At 49.1% G+C, this 13030-nt stretch overlaps 1 protein-coding gene across 1 annotated transcript in view; it reads right to left on the reverse strand.

Moving 5' to 3' along the window:
• The window catches only part of PHC1 (polyhomeotic homolog 1 (Drosophila)), a 52009-nt gene extending 39340 nt beyond the window's left edge, over positions 1 to 12669 (reverse strand). Inside the window, exons 1-3 of the mRNA XM_015409798.1 lie at positions 12572 to 12669; positions 2641 to 2799; positions 5 to 60 (exon numbers count right to left, since the gene is read on the reverse strand). Coding sequence (XP_015265284.1) covers positions 5 to 60; positions 2641 to 2754 — 170 coding nt within the window. The 5' untranslated portion in view covers positions 2755 to 2799; positions 12572 to 12669. The remainder of the gene's footprint in view (positions 1 to 4; positions 61 to 2640; positions 2800 to 12571) is intronic.
• Positions 12670 to 13030: the final 361 nt, after the last annotated feature.

Genomic DNA, 13030 nt, shown 5'->3' on the forward strand with positions numbered 1-13030 from the left:
GAGCATGAACTGGTGGAAATACTGGGCTGCGTTGGGCTGCCTCTGCAGGGCCTGGAGAGCCTGCCGTAAGCAGAAGGAAGACACCACTCAAGCACAGAACCTGCGGAGAGGACTTCTTCACCCAAAGGGTGATTAATGCATGGAACTCACTGTCACAGGGGGTGGCAGCGGCTACAAGCACGGACAGCTTCAAGAGGGAATTGGATAAGCATGTGGAGCAGAGGTTCAGTTGCTGTTAGCCACCAGGTATAGACAGGAACTCTCGGTCTGGGGCAAGGGATGCTCTGTATCCTTGGTGCCGGGGGGGGGGGGGACGGGGGGGGGGGCCCCGTGGCCCCGTAGTGTCCTGGCCCCACTGCTGGACCTCCTGATGGCACCTGGTGTTTTTGGCCACTGTGTGACCCAGAGTGTTGGACTGGATGGGCCACTGGCCTGATCCAACGTTGGCTTCTCTTAAGTTCTTATAAGAGGGAACTGGATAAGCATATGGAGCAGAGGTCCATCAGTGGCCATTAGCCACCAGGTATAGATAGGAACTCTCGTTCTGGGACAAGGGATGGTCTGTATTCTTGGTGCCTGGGGGGGGGGGAGCAGCAGTGGGGGGGCTCCTGGCCCCACTGCTGGACCTCCTGATGGCACCTGGTATTTTGGCCACTGTGTGACCCAGAGTGTTGGACTAGGTGGGCCATTGGCCAGATCCAACGTTGGCTTCTCTTATGTTCTTCTGCAGCCTCCCATTCTCATGGGCAGGGGCAAGGAGGGACCACTGATGACCACCTACATGGAAGAGAAGCCCTCTGAGGGCACCTAATTGAGCTCAGCTGCCGCTCCCAGGGGACAGACAGTGTAACTGTGGACTAATGGATGCCGTCTGCTATAATAGAAACGCTAGGAGCACAATACTGAACTGTATTTGTTAGTAGGCACAAAGCAGGAACAATCAGCATGGTTTCTTGGCATCTCTTTACACTAAACTGGAGGTGCAGCCTCTTAACTGGCAGCTGCTTCGCTCATTGGCCAGATGGGTGTCTCTAGGAGAAGCCCCGCCACCCCTAGCTCCGCCCACTGGGAGACCTTGGGGCTTCCCAGACACCAAGTGACCTCACTTCCTGAAGAGAACAGTACCCGTTGGGCCAAGAAAACCCACAAAGACATAAAGCCAGTGGCAGACTTCTACAAATGCACCACATCCCAGAGACCTCAAGAGCAGCCCCTCATTTTCTAGTCTGAGAGAACCGAGTTTGATTCTCCGCTCCTTCTCATGCACCTGCTGGTGTGACCCTGGGTTAGTCACAAGTTCTCTAAGAGATGTTCTCTCAAGAGCAGTCCTCGAAAGAGCTTTCTCAGCCTACCTCACATGGTGTCTGTTGCGGGGAGAGGAAGGAGGAGGAGGAGGAGATTGGATTTATACCCCTCCCTTCACTACCCAAAGGAGTCTCGGAGCGGCTTACAATCTCCTTTCCCTTCCTCTCCCCACAACAAACACCCTGTGAGGGAGGTGGGGCTGAGAGAGCTCTGACAGAAACTGCTCTTTTTCAAGAACAGCTGTGCCAGAACTACGGCTTGCCCAAAGTCATCCAGGAGATGCAAATGGAGGAGTGGGGAATCAAACCCAGTTCTCCCAGACTAGTCCGCACACTTAACCACTACACCAAACTGGCCAGATGGGAAGGGAAAGATTGTGAGCCGCTCTGAGACTCCTTTGGGTAGCGAAGGGCAGGGTATAAATCCAATATTTTCTTCTCTTCTTCATAGCAGAGGTGCACCACCTTACCTTCCCTGCTAACGTCTACAGGGCGGACTGTTCTTGGCCAAACCGCTGGGTGGGGGCAGAAAGGGAACGGTGTCATGTGGGGCCCCAACAAAAGCTTCTCCTCCCCCATCTCGAGAACTGGCCTTTCCCCGCCCAGAGCACAGGCATCAATAACTGGACAACCTGAGCCACAATGGCCTTTTTTATCTTCTCTTTGGGGAGAAGAACAAGACTGGGCACAGGAGGAGAAGGAACGACACTGAAGGCGACTGAGCATTATCCCGTGGGGGAGAAGAGAGGCAGGACTGAACCCCACTGCTCCGTCTAGCACAGGAAACACCACGCACCCCATGCCCATGGCTTGTTCTGGCAGGGGCCCAAATGAAGTCATTTATTTCTTCACTTCATTTATACCCCCATTTTTCTCCTCATGGGGGGGGGCTCAAAGTGGCTGTACTTAAGATGCAGCTAGACTTATTTTTAGTTTTACGGCAAACCATCAGTATTCACGCTTGCAAACACATGCACTGCAAAGCAGAAAACTTAATGGACCCTTTTCTTGTCCATTTAATGATAAGGTCCTAAATCTTAATCTCTTCTTCTTCTTCTTCTCCAGACATCCTCCTCCTGTCCTCCATTTTATCCTCATGACAACCCCATAAGGTTGGCTAGGCTGAGTGTGTGTGTGACTGGCCTGAGGTCACCCAGCAAGCTTCCGTGGCAGAGCGGGGATTCGAACTGAGGATTCGCAGGCCCTAGTCCAACAACACTCTGGCCGCTAAAACCACTCAGGCTTTCTGTATGTGAGCTGGCCATCTTAGCCAGGTTTCATGGAGACGGAGGGATGCCCTGGCTGAAAGAACACTTGGGGGGGGGGCGCTTCTCACCTGCACTGCCTGCCGTTCGTAGAGTGTCATCTGTGAAATCTGAGGGCGGGTGCTTCCACCAGAGCCTGAGCTTCCGCTGGCTGAGTTCGAGTTCTGCTCGCTTTCTGTCTCCATGGCGGCAGGTCTCGGAGAAATACCCTTGACTTTTTATCTTGAGCTCTGGAGAAAGGAAATTAGAGGGTTACTTCCCTGCAAAGAACCACACTCCCTTGCCTCCCTCTACATTTAAACATTTAAGGCTTAATTCTGCATAAGCTTTCGTGTGCCTGCACATGGAGAAGTGGGCATGCACATGAAAAATTATACCCAGAATTAAACTTCGTTGGTCTTAAAGTGCCACCGGACTCAGAACTTTGTTCTGTTGCTTCAGACCAACACGGCTACCTGCCATTATTTTTTTACGTACTTTATTTACAGTCTACGTTTCTCACTGAGACTCCAGGTGGATCGTGCAGCGTTAAGTCAGATACAATCAACACGATGGGACATCTGGCAACAAAGCAACAAGGTTGGCCTCACAGAGGTCTCAAAACAAGGCAGAAATCTAAAAACCAAGCTGAAACAAAGCTAAGCATTGACGCGACATGTTAAATGATGCAGGGTTTAGGTAGCAGGACCATGCTTAACAGCAACAGGCAGTACATGCTATACACAATAGTACAGCCTGCAGTTTCGACATCCCTTTATAGAAGCATCTTCCTGATCCATTCTGTTACAATAGCTCTATTACCTTAGCATCTAGTTTTGCATAGTGTGCAGAAAGCCAGGGGGCGGAGGCCTTCCTCGCCCCCTCGGGCAGGCCGTTCCATAAGGTAGGGGCCACAACGGGGAATGCATGCGTACGGGCAGTTGTCGGTTTTGCCCGCTTGCAGAGCGGCACCTGAAGAAGGCCCTGCTCAAATGAGCAAAGCTGTGGTGGTGCGCAGGGGGGGGAGACTGTCCTGCAAGGACCCAGTCCATGCAGGGTTTGGTGTGTGACAGCCAGAACCTTGACCTGGACTGGTTAACGGATGGGCAGCCAATGGAGTGACTGCAGAATGGGCGTAATACACGTGCCCTACCTAGCTCGTGATAAATAACCCAGCTGTGGTTGTTCTGCACTAACTGACTTCAAGGGGATACCTATGTAGAATACATTACAGCAGGGGTGTCGAATTCATTTGTTATGAGGGTCATATCTGACATAAATGAGACCCTGTTGGGCCGGGCCATGTGTGTCATAAAATGTAATGCCAGGTAGCGGAGATATAAACTTTATAAAGGACACAGACACAAAGGGACTTTTTTTACTTAAAATAAAAAACATGCTTAAAACATTAGCACTCTTGCAATATTTTGTTTATTTAACAGTGTCTCATAACTGACACCTCTTGCTCTGAATTACTGCATCAAAATGTCTGTGCTGTTGCAGTCTTCAGTATGCTGTTCAGGTGTGTGTCTGTAAGCTGCAAACCTACAATGACACAGCAGCAGCAGCAGAACTGGAAGAAGAAGCAGCCTGATAGAAGCCCTCCGGGGGCCCAATCTGGCCCCCGGGCCACATGTTTGACACCCTACATTACAGTAATCTAGTCTCGATGGCGCCATGGACCCAGATTCTTCATGCAGCCTAGCCCAAACCTATGAGAAGTCTTGCCTACAGTACAGAGAGGAGATTCTGAACACACCTGACAGGACGATAATTCAGACAACAACTGAAGAGACCATTTTAATGTATATAACGTATCAACGAAACGTTGCTTTTATTGTACAAAGGGAAGTGTTGTTACCCACCCTGAGACGTGCGGACTTGCATGGTTTATACCCATGTTTCCGTTCCAGTGAAGCAAAGTTATAACGAAACCTAAACCAAGATATGAAGGCCTCTCAAAAAAACTTGGAAAATTCCGAGGAAAGGGATCTCCCCTTCCCTGAGGACTTTTTTAAAACCTTTTTCCCAACAACAACTACAAAATAAAGTATAGGGAATATTAGGGAACCCTGGAAAAAAACCTCTCCTGGAATGTGTGTGAAATGCCTTACAAGATTAGGTTTTATTCACTCAAAATATGTAGAACGGACAATTTGATGTAACAATCTATAGCATCAGGTAACGATTATTCCTACTTATATTGCAGATACATGTGACTTTATTTTCCAAGGATAGGTTTATTGTTTAAATCCGAATATTTGGCCGACAATATGCCATTGTGTATGTTGGTAATACATTACTAAGAAGACTGGTGTTTCCGACATTATAAAGTTCAACTTGATATTTAAATTTAAATTAAATATTATTACAGGTCAGAAACTCTCACAACCATTAAAACACTTTTACTGTAGGACTGTGACCACCATTTTAATGTATATAACGTATCAACGAAACGTTGCTTTTATTGTACAAAGGGAAGTGTTGTTACCCACCCTGAGACCTCTTGCAGGAAGGGTGGGCTATAAATATGAATGAATGAATACATAAATGTATGTGGCGGCGGCCCTATCGTAACTGCATGAGGCGGTTTCTGCCCAAATAAGATGCCTTCTTTTGTTTACCACCACACTTATTTTCTAATTTCAGGGTTTGTTTTGTTTTTCTGCCTCTCAGACGGCAGAAATGAAGAGACATGGACTGAGGTAGAAGGGGGCAGCCATTCGCAGGTCTCTCAAGCATTACAGAGCTTGCCGTTTTTGCTTGGAAAAAACTAAGGCATTTATCCTTTTAAATCTCATAAATATGCCAGGCAGTGCTATTTTATAAGCTGGCTGAGTTATAAATAATGCAGGGCCTGTTGTTAAAGCAGTAAAATACATCTAGGAAAGAAGTGAAAGTAAATATTGCACATATTTCAATTTTTCCCCTAAATCACTAGGGGTGGGGGGGTATTCCCACCATGGCTTTGAAATTCAGTTTCAGCCAAGCTGGTTTTTGACCTATCATTTGCAATTTTTAGCACCCCTTCCCCCTCGAGAACAAACAGATTTGGCCAAAATATGCACAACAGTCATTACTTCCAAGAACTACTTCATCAAGGAGACCATTATGCAGAACTTTTTTGGGGGGGAAATCTTCAGTTTCCTAGCCTTGCTGAGTATGCAAACACGTATGCTACAATCTTAGTTCTAGACGTCATGACTATTTCAAAGTTTTTGCACTGTAAATTCTGAATCAAAGCAAGTATCATAACATGCAGCAAAGATATAAGCTTTTGAGAGTCAAAACTCCCTTCATCAGATACGAGAGGGGATGAAGACTTGAGTCCTTATATCCCAGTTTAAAGATGGGAAGGGTGCTGCTAACAAGGAACTCAAGAAGCAGAGGTACAATGCACACTGTAATCACACAGATTAGAGCAGAAATGCTTTGGGGCAGAAAATTAGCATCTGTCATGAGATAAGAATCCTATGTCCCTATTAAGCCCTGGGGGTGGAGTCCAGTATTCTGAATTTGTGACCAAACTCAAGTTCAGCAAACTTGCATTGTACTCTCCCCTTGAAGTTTCTCTGTTTGAGGACGGCCACTCTTAGGTCAGCAATGGAATGACCTGGAAGATTAAAATGTTCTCCCTCTGGTTTTTTTAGTGTTGTGGTTTTTAATGAACCCCACTGCGGTCAGGGTGACCACCTGGCAATACGTCCCAGCTCCTGTCCACCCAGCAGTTCAAAAACCCATTAAAGGGCAAGTAGATAAAATGGGTACCTGCTATTAGAGCGGGGGGGCACCCGCCCCTGGCGTAGCAGCGACGGTGGAGAGCGGAGAGCGATAAAGCGGCGGCTGAGAAAAATGGCGGCTGGCGAGGCGAGGAGGTAAACGAAGGAGGCCGGACCAACAAGGTGCGGAGGCAGAGCGACGCAGCAGGCCGGAGCCTGACCTGGACCGAGGCCGCTACGAGCATGCGTGGAAGCACAAAGTGGACCGGGCCTGGAGATGGAATTTGCGACAGTCGGAAAAAGTGGAACTGCGAAGACCTGCGCCAGAGAAGGGTCGCCGCCGGACTGTCCCCTCGCAAGAAGATCTGCTACAACAGAATAAGGGTGCCTGGTAGGCTTCTCACCGTCCCTACACATATGTGGCCCTAGATTAGGATTGTATGAATTAGAATTGTAAGCCGCTCAGAGCCCTTAGGGGGTGAGTGGGATAGAAGCCGAAGGATAAATAAATAAAAATAAATAAAAACCTGAGAGGGTACGTATAAAGTTTTGCTCCTTTCTGAGAGCCCTTAGATATAACATTTGTAAAGGCCCCTCTCCGTAGTGTTTTGAGATGACGCGTGTTATGCTGTCTTCTTGCCCTCCTTAACATTTTATTCTTATTTTTGCTGCCACCAAAGACTCTTGGCCTTAGAATTTTTAGTTGAACTGAAGGAACAGAATGGCTTAGTTATAGCTGGTAGTACAACAGAACCGTCAGTGTGTGGGGGGATATGTCAAAATAGGAGACAGATGTGTAAAAGTATACTTTTACACATCTCCTATTTTTACATATCTACTACCTCACTGTTTGCCCCCCTCAATGAAATCCAAACAAATGGTGACCTATGAACTTAAGCTTACTATTGCTGTTTAGTCTGCATACGTCAAAACAGCTTCATTACGTTGTATGTTAATTTGCTGTTCATCTATGTAGAGGCACCTGCCTGTATATATGAACTGTTAACTTCCATTTCAATATACCTGAGGAAGTGCGCATGCACACAAAAGCTCATACCTTGAATAATCTTTTTTTGGTCTTAAAGGAGCCACTGGACTAAAAATGTGTTCTAACTGGGAATAAGATATTGCTGTCTGGAGAAAACCTCCTCTTCAATGAGGCAAAAGAGGTCATGTAAGAAGAGGAAAAGAAATCAACCCTGACTGTTCCCTGGAATGAACACTGAAGCTCATTTGGCCACCCAATGAGAAGGGAGCACTCACTGGAGAAGACCCTGATGCTGGGAAAGATTGAAGGTCAAAGAAGACGGGGACGGCAAAGGATGAGATGGTTACGAACATGAAATTGAGCAAACTTCAGAGGACGGCGGAAGACAGGAAGGCCTGGCATGATCTGGTCCATGGGGTCGCGAAGAGTCAGACTCGACATGATGCTGGGAAAGACTGGAGGTCAAAGAAGAAGGGGACGGCAGACGATAAGATGGCTAGACAGTATTATCGATGCAGCTAACATGAAATTAAGCAAACTCTGGAGGATGGCAGGAGACAGGAGGGCCTGGCGTGAGGTGGTCCATGGGGTCACGAAGAGTTGGACTCGACTGTGTGACTGAACAACACATTTTGCAGTGGTTGATTTTGCTGTTGCGTCATCTACGCTGTGATTCCTCTTGTGGTACAGAACCATACAGATACATCCACCCGAGGACACAAACATCCCCCTGGATCTGGGGGTGCAGGGACAAGGTGCCCCATGCATGCATGCAAGCAGAGGAGGAACCCATGCCTTAACTTGCGTTGCAGCAAGTGCCCCTCTCCTGCACTGCAGCTTTACTGTAGACGGCATTCAGCCACCCTTCCCTCTCTGGTTCTTTCACAGGATAAGTACTCACAGCAGAACACCATGCAGGTGTAACCCTGCACGTGGGCTGCGGGAACAAGAAACACAACCATTTCTGGGTGACGGTGCCAGTCAATTCAGCCACGGCTGGCCAGCTGCTCACGATCCCTTCCGCCTTGCAGGATTTACAGCACCACGACACGCAACAGAGGTCCCCTGCTCCACTACCTCTCTCGACTGGCAAAACCCAGCATCTGAAAGCCCTCTTGGGTACGCTGTGACAGTGACAGCTCTACCTTGCTTTCAGAACCAATACTCTTCAATAAGAGCCTATACGGCTTCAGGGCTGTTTGATAGACGGGGATTGACTCCCACCAAACGTTCGGGACTAACCTGAGCAATCTGTGGCACAGAACCCACACCGGGAGAGTGTGGAGAGGATCGTCCACGGCCGGCACAGTTATGCTGTAGCAAGCGGGAGTGGAAAGTTTGCCCTACATGAGCATTTTTCCCCAGTGAGCGATTGGGGAGACGACAGATGACTGCAAATGCACAGTTGCGTTTTCCAGTGTTGTTGGCTTACTGTCTATGTGCCTTACCAAATATTGCTTTGGGGGGGATTCCCCCCCCCCCAGGACTTCAAACCATGCCTGGCTGAGGCCCTGGGATTTCTCCGGGTGGTTTCCCTTGGCAACTGAACTGTGGAGCCCTCTTGGGTGATCCGGGTGGATCAGCCATAACTGCTTCCCAGTGTGTCGGCCTGTAAAATGGGAGTGGAACCCCCCCCCACCTGCAGAGTTACCGGAAGCAAGCCATGGCCCTCACCGAGCGTGTTTAGAACATGAGCGGAGCCAGGTGGGACTTTTGCTCAGCAAGGCTTCCGACTGGCCACTGGAGAGTGGATGGGCTGTGCAGATTTTTTTAAAAATGTTGCTTTGGCAGCAGCTGCCATCGTAGCACAAGGATCTTAACTTTGTGAGTGAAGGTAAGCTGCAAGAGCCACTACGTGTCCGGCTCTGCCATTTTGTGGCTGCGCCCACCGTGCTGTGTTAGAATTCCAAAGGTGCCCACAGGCTCAAAGAGGTTGGGGACCCCGGAACCCCTCTCTTCCTATACACTTTCCCTTCTTGTGACCTGTTTATTGGTGAGTGCAGGCTGAACGACATCAGGAAGGCACATCGACAGGTACTCGTTGGCTGCCGCCATACGTGACAGATGCCAGGGCGTCATTAGCAGGGCCAGCCTGTGAGTGGTGGGTGTCAACAGTGCTGGCATAGACTGTGGTGCAGCTGTTATGTTCTCTCTTCCTAGAGTTCCGTTTTTTATTAAGATGCTTTCTGCTGAGAAAGCATAAGGGCCCCACTAGGCATGACGGAACAGCACTGGCCTTCAGGACTCTGCCTGGCTCAGACAATCACTCTTTTTGATCAACCCTGCTTAAGTGAAAACACGTCAGTCGAGGTCTTACCAAACATAACCGAACATGCACAGTAACGTATCTATTAAGTTTGTTTGTGAATGCTGAAAGTGCACATTACAAAAATTGCTATTTAAAAAGTTAACGATCGGTTGAGGACAAACTGTTGGTGGAAAGCCCAACACAGAAAGGGGCGCATTAGGTGGTGAATAGTTTCAGGAAACATGAAGTCTGGACCGAAGGCTGATGTATCTCAGCCCATGGAACTCACTGCCACAGGAAGTGGTGGCGGCTACAAGCATGGACAGCTTCAAAAGGGAATGAGATAAGCATATGGAGCAGAGGTCCATCAGTGGCTATTAGCCACAAAGTATAGATAGGGACTCTGGGGCAAGTGATGCTCTGTCTTCTTGGTGCTGGGGGGGGGGGGTCAACAGTGGGAAGGCTTCTAATGTCCTGGCCCCACTGGTGGACCTCCTGATGGCACCTGGTATTTTTCGCCACTGTGTGACAGAGTGTTGGACTTGATGGGCCTTTGGCCTGATCCAACATTGGCGTCTCTTATGTTCTTAACACCCTGTGTACAGAAAGAAGCAGAAAGGAACCTGGTGGAATCTGTACAGAACTTCTCGTAACAGGGAAGTCAGCTGTCAAACTGGAACTGCTTTAAACTCGAAAAAAGGGCATTCCCAGGATTCCAGTTGTATTCATGGCCATAATGTCCCAAGTGAAACCGATCCCTCAGCTCTTACACAGAAAGAATTTTATCTGTTATAACAAGACAGTTGTCACGTCAGAACTCTCTTCAGTCAGACCAATGGTCCGCCTAGTCCAGCATCCTGTTTCACAGGACAGCCACGCAGATGGCCCTGCAGGGCCTATGAACAAGGCAGGGAGGCCAACGACCTCCCCGCACACCCCAACACTGCTCTTCAGGAGGATATTCACCCACAGCACCTAGGGAAGATTTCCTTCTGGCATGTTCAGAATACTCACACGGGCACACAAATCTACAAATTATAATTCCTCTCCTCACAGATGATCCCAGTTTGGAGAGAAGGTTGGGTTGCCGGCCTCCCCTCGGCCACCAGCAAGGAGGGGAGGTGGTTAAGGTTGCCAATTCCAGTTCAGGAAATTCCTGGAGACCGGAAGGGGTAGCCTGGGCAGGATAGGGACCCCAGTTGGCTACTGCAACCCCATGCAGTCCATCCTCCAAAGCTTGGGTTGCTAGGTCCATCCTAGCAACAGGCAGGGGATGGGGAGGTTGGGTTACCAGAGTCAGGTGGGGAAACGCCTGGAGATTAGGAGATAGAGCCCCGGGAGGACAGCGACCTCAGTGTGGTACAATACCATAGAGCCCACCCTCCAAAGCATCCATTTCCCCCAGGGAAACTGATCCCTGTAGCCTGCAGATGAGGCATAGTTCCCCGGGGGGGGGGGGTCCTGGAGGCTGGGATCCCTATCCAGGAGAGCCGATCTTTGTCCTCTGGAGATGAGCTGTGGTTCCAGGAGATCCCCACCTGGAGGCTGGCATCCCGAGGGAAAGCGTGCAGGACACAACTTCAAAAATAACACTCCAGTATTAGACTAGTTGACGCCACAAGATGAAATACCAGATAGAATGATAACGTAAAGATTAAGTAGCTTAGTATCTCCTTCTCTTCTCTCTCCAGTTGGGTGTAGTGGTTGAGTGCATGGACTCTAATCTCAGAGAACCTGATTTGATTCCCCACTCCTCCACTTGCACCTGCCGGATGACCTTGGGCAAGGCATAGTTCTGATAAGAGCTCTTCTTGAAAAAAAGAGCAGTTTCTGTCAGAGCTCTCTCAGCTCCACCTACCTCACAGGGTGTCTGTTGTGGGGAGGGGAAGGAGTTTGTACGCTGCTCTGAGACTCCCTTGGGTAGTGAAGGGCGGGATATAAATCCAATCTCCTCTCTCTTCTCTCTGGATGACCCTGAGCAAGCCACAGTTCTGTCAGAGCTGTTCTTGAAAAAGAGCAGTTTCTGTCAGAGCTCTCTCAGCCCCACCTACCTCACAGGCACTGTTCCCTCTAAGCTGAGCTAGCTCCCAGTTTTTTAGCCTCCAGCTCACACATATTTGTCTTAGCTCAGGAAGGATGGTTTCAGAGCAAACCAATTTAATGCAGTAGTCAAATGGCTGGCTCACAACTTTAATGCCAGTAGCTCACAAAGTAAAATTTTTGCTCACATGACTCCACAGCTTAGAGGGAACATTGCTCACAGGGTGTCTGTTGTGGGGAGGGGAAGGGAAAGGAGTTTGTAAGCCACTCTGAAACTCCTTTGGGTAGTGAAGGGCGGGGTATAAATTCAATCTCTTCTTCGTCTCTCTCTTATTTTCCCCTTCCCCTTGATACTCTCAAGTATACTTCTGCTCTACTGCTCTACTGACAAGAGCTATGACTCAATGCTGCAATGGTTATATCATTTATAAATGTTACATTCTTAAGCTGGCCCATAGCCAGTGTTCCCTCTAAGCTGAGTTACTGTGAACTAGCTCACAGTTTTTTAGCCTCTTGCTCACACATTTTTGTCTTAGCTCAGGAAGGATGGTTCCAGAACAAACTGATTTATGCAGTTGCCAAATCCCTCGCTCACTACTTTAATGCCAGTAGCTCACAAAGTAGAATTTTTGCTCACAAGACTCCACAGCTTAGAGGGAACATTGCCCATAGCTAACATTGGGCCCATTGGGCCCGGCCCCCTAGTGTTTCTTCTGGGACCGCTCCCTCCTGGGCTGCCCCCAAAGTGCTCCAAGTTACCAGCTGCACTGTACTTCCATTTAATTAGCTGGTGGTGGCCCCCACTCAAAGAATTCCCTAGCTACGGGGCTGTTCTTAAGCCCCTGTATCTCGTATGTACCTTCCAATAAAATTGTAATTAAAAAAAAAAAAGAAACACGAGAGAGACAAACGCCTGTGTCTGACCATCTCTCCCCACCCCCCATCCTATGCAGGGAGGGGGGATTAAAAGAGCTTCCCAAACATGCGAAGCCACGAGATTTTTCACTCCAGACGCCCACCGTTCATACCTGTGCAAGCAGGGGGGGATGAAGGCTCACCGGTGCCCTGAGCACTGACCCAATCTTGGTGGGGCCCCCTCCTTTCCACACTGACCCCCAGTCCGTTTTAGCGGTTGACCCGTCTGATCAGATAGACAATGCAGGTTCAGCAATACAAAAACTTATTCATAGGATAACACAATAATACTGTACAAACGAAGCTTTCCACCCCTTTCCCAACTTTGTGGGGGCCCCTTTGGCCCTTGGCTTCGTGGTTAATCTGCCCCTGTGTGTGGGGGGGGGGATGCAGCCCCCCCCCCCCACAGACTATACTCGGCAGCACCGACCCACAAAGAGGGAGAGGGAAAGCGCCTCGTCGGGCACCCCGGGGCCTCCCGTCACGCCCCCCTCCAGGACGGACCTGCAACACACACACACACACACACCCCGCAACGGAGCGACTCCTCGACAGTTTCGGGAAAGCCCCCC

The sequence above is a fragment of the Gekko japonicus genome, unplaced genomic scaffold (genome assembly GCF_001447785.1).
Source record: "Gekko japonicus isolate JY-2015 unplaced genomic scaffold, Gekko_japonicus_V1.1 scaffold170, whole genome shotgun sequence".
Classification (NCBI taxonomy): domain Eukaryota; kingdom Metazoa; phylum Chordata; class Lepidosauria; order Squamata; family Gekkonidae; genus Gekko; species Gekko japonicus.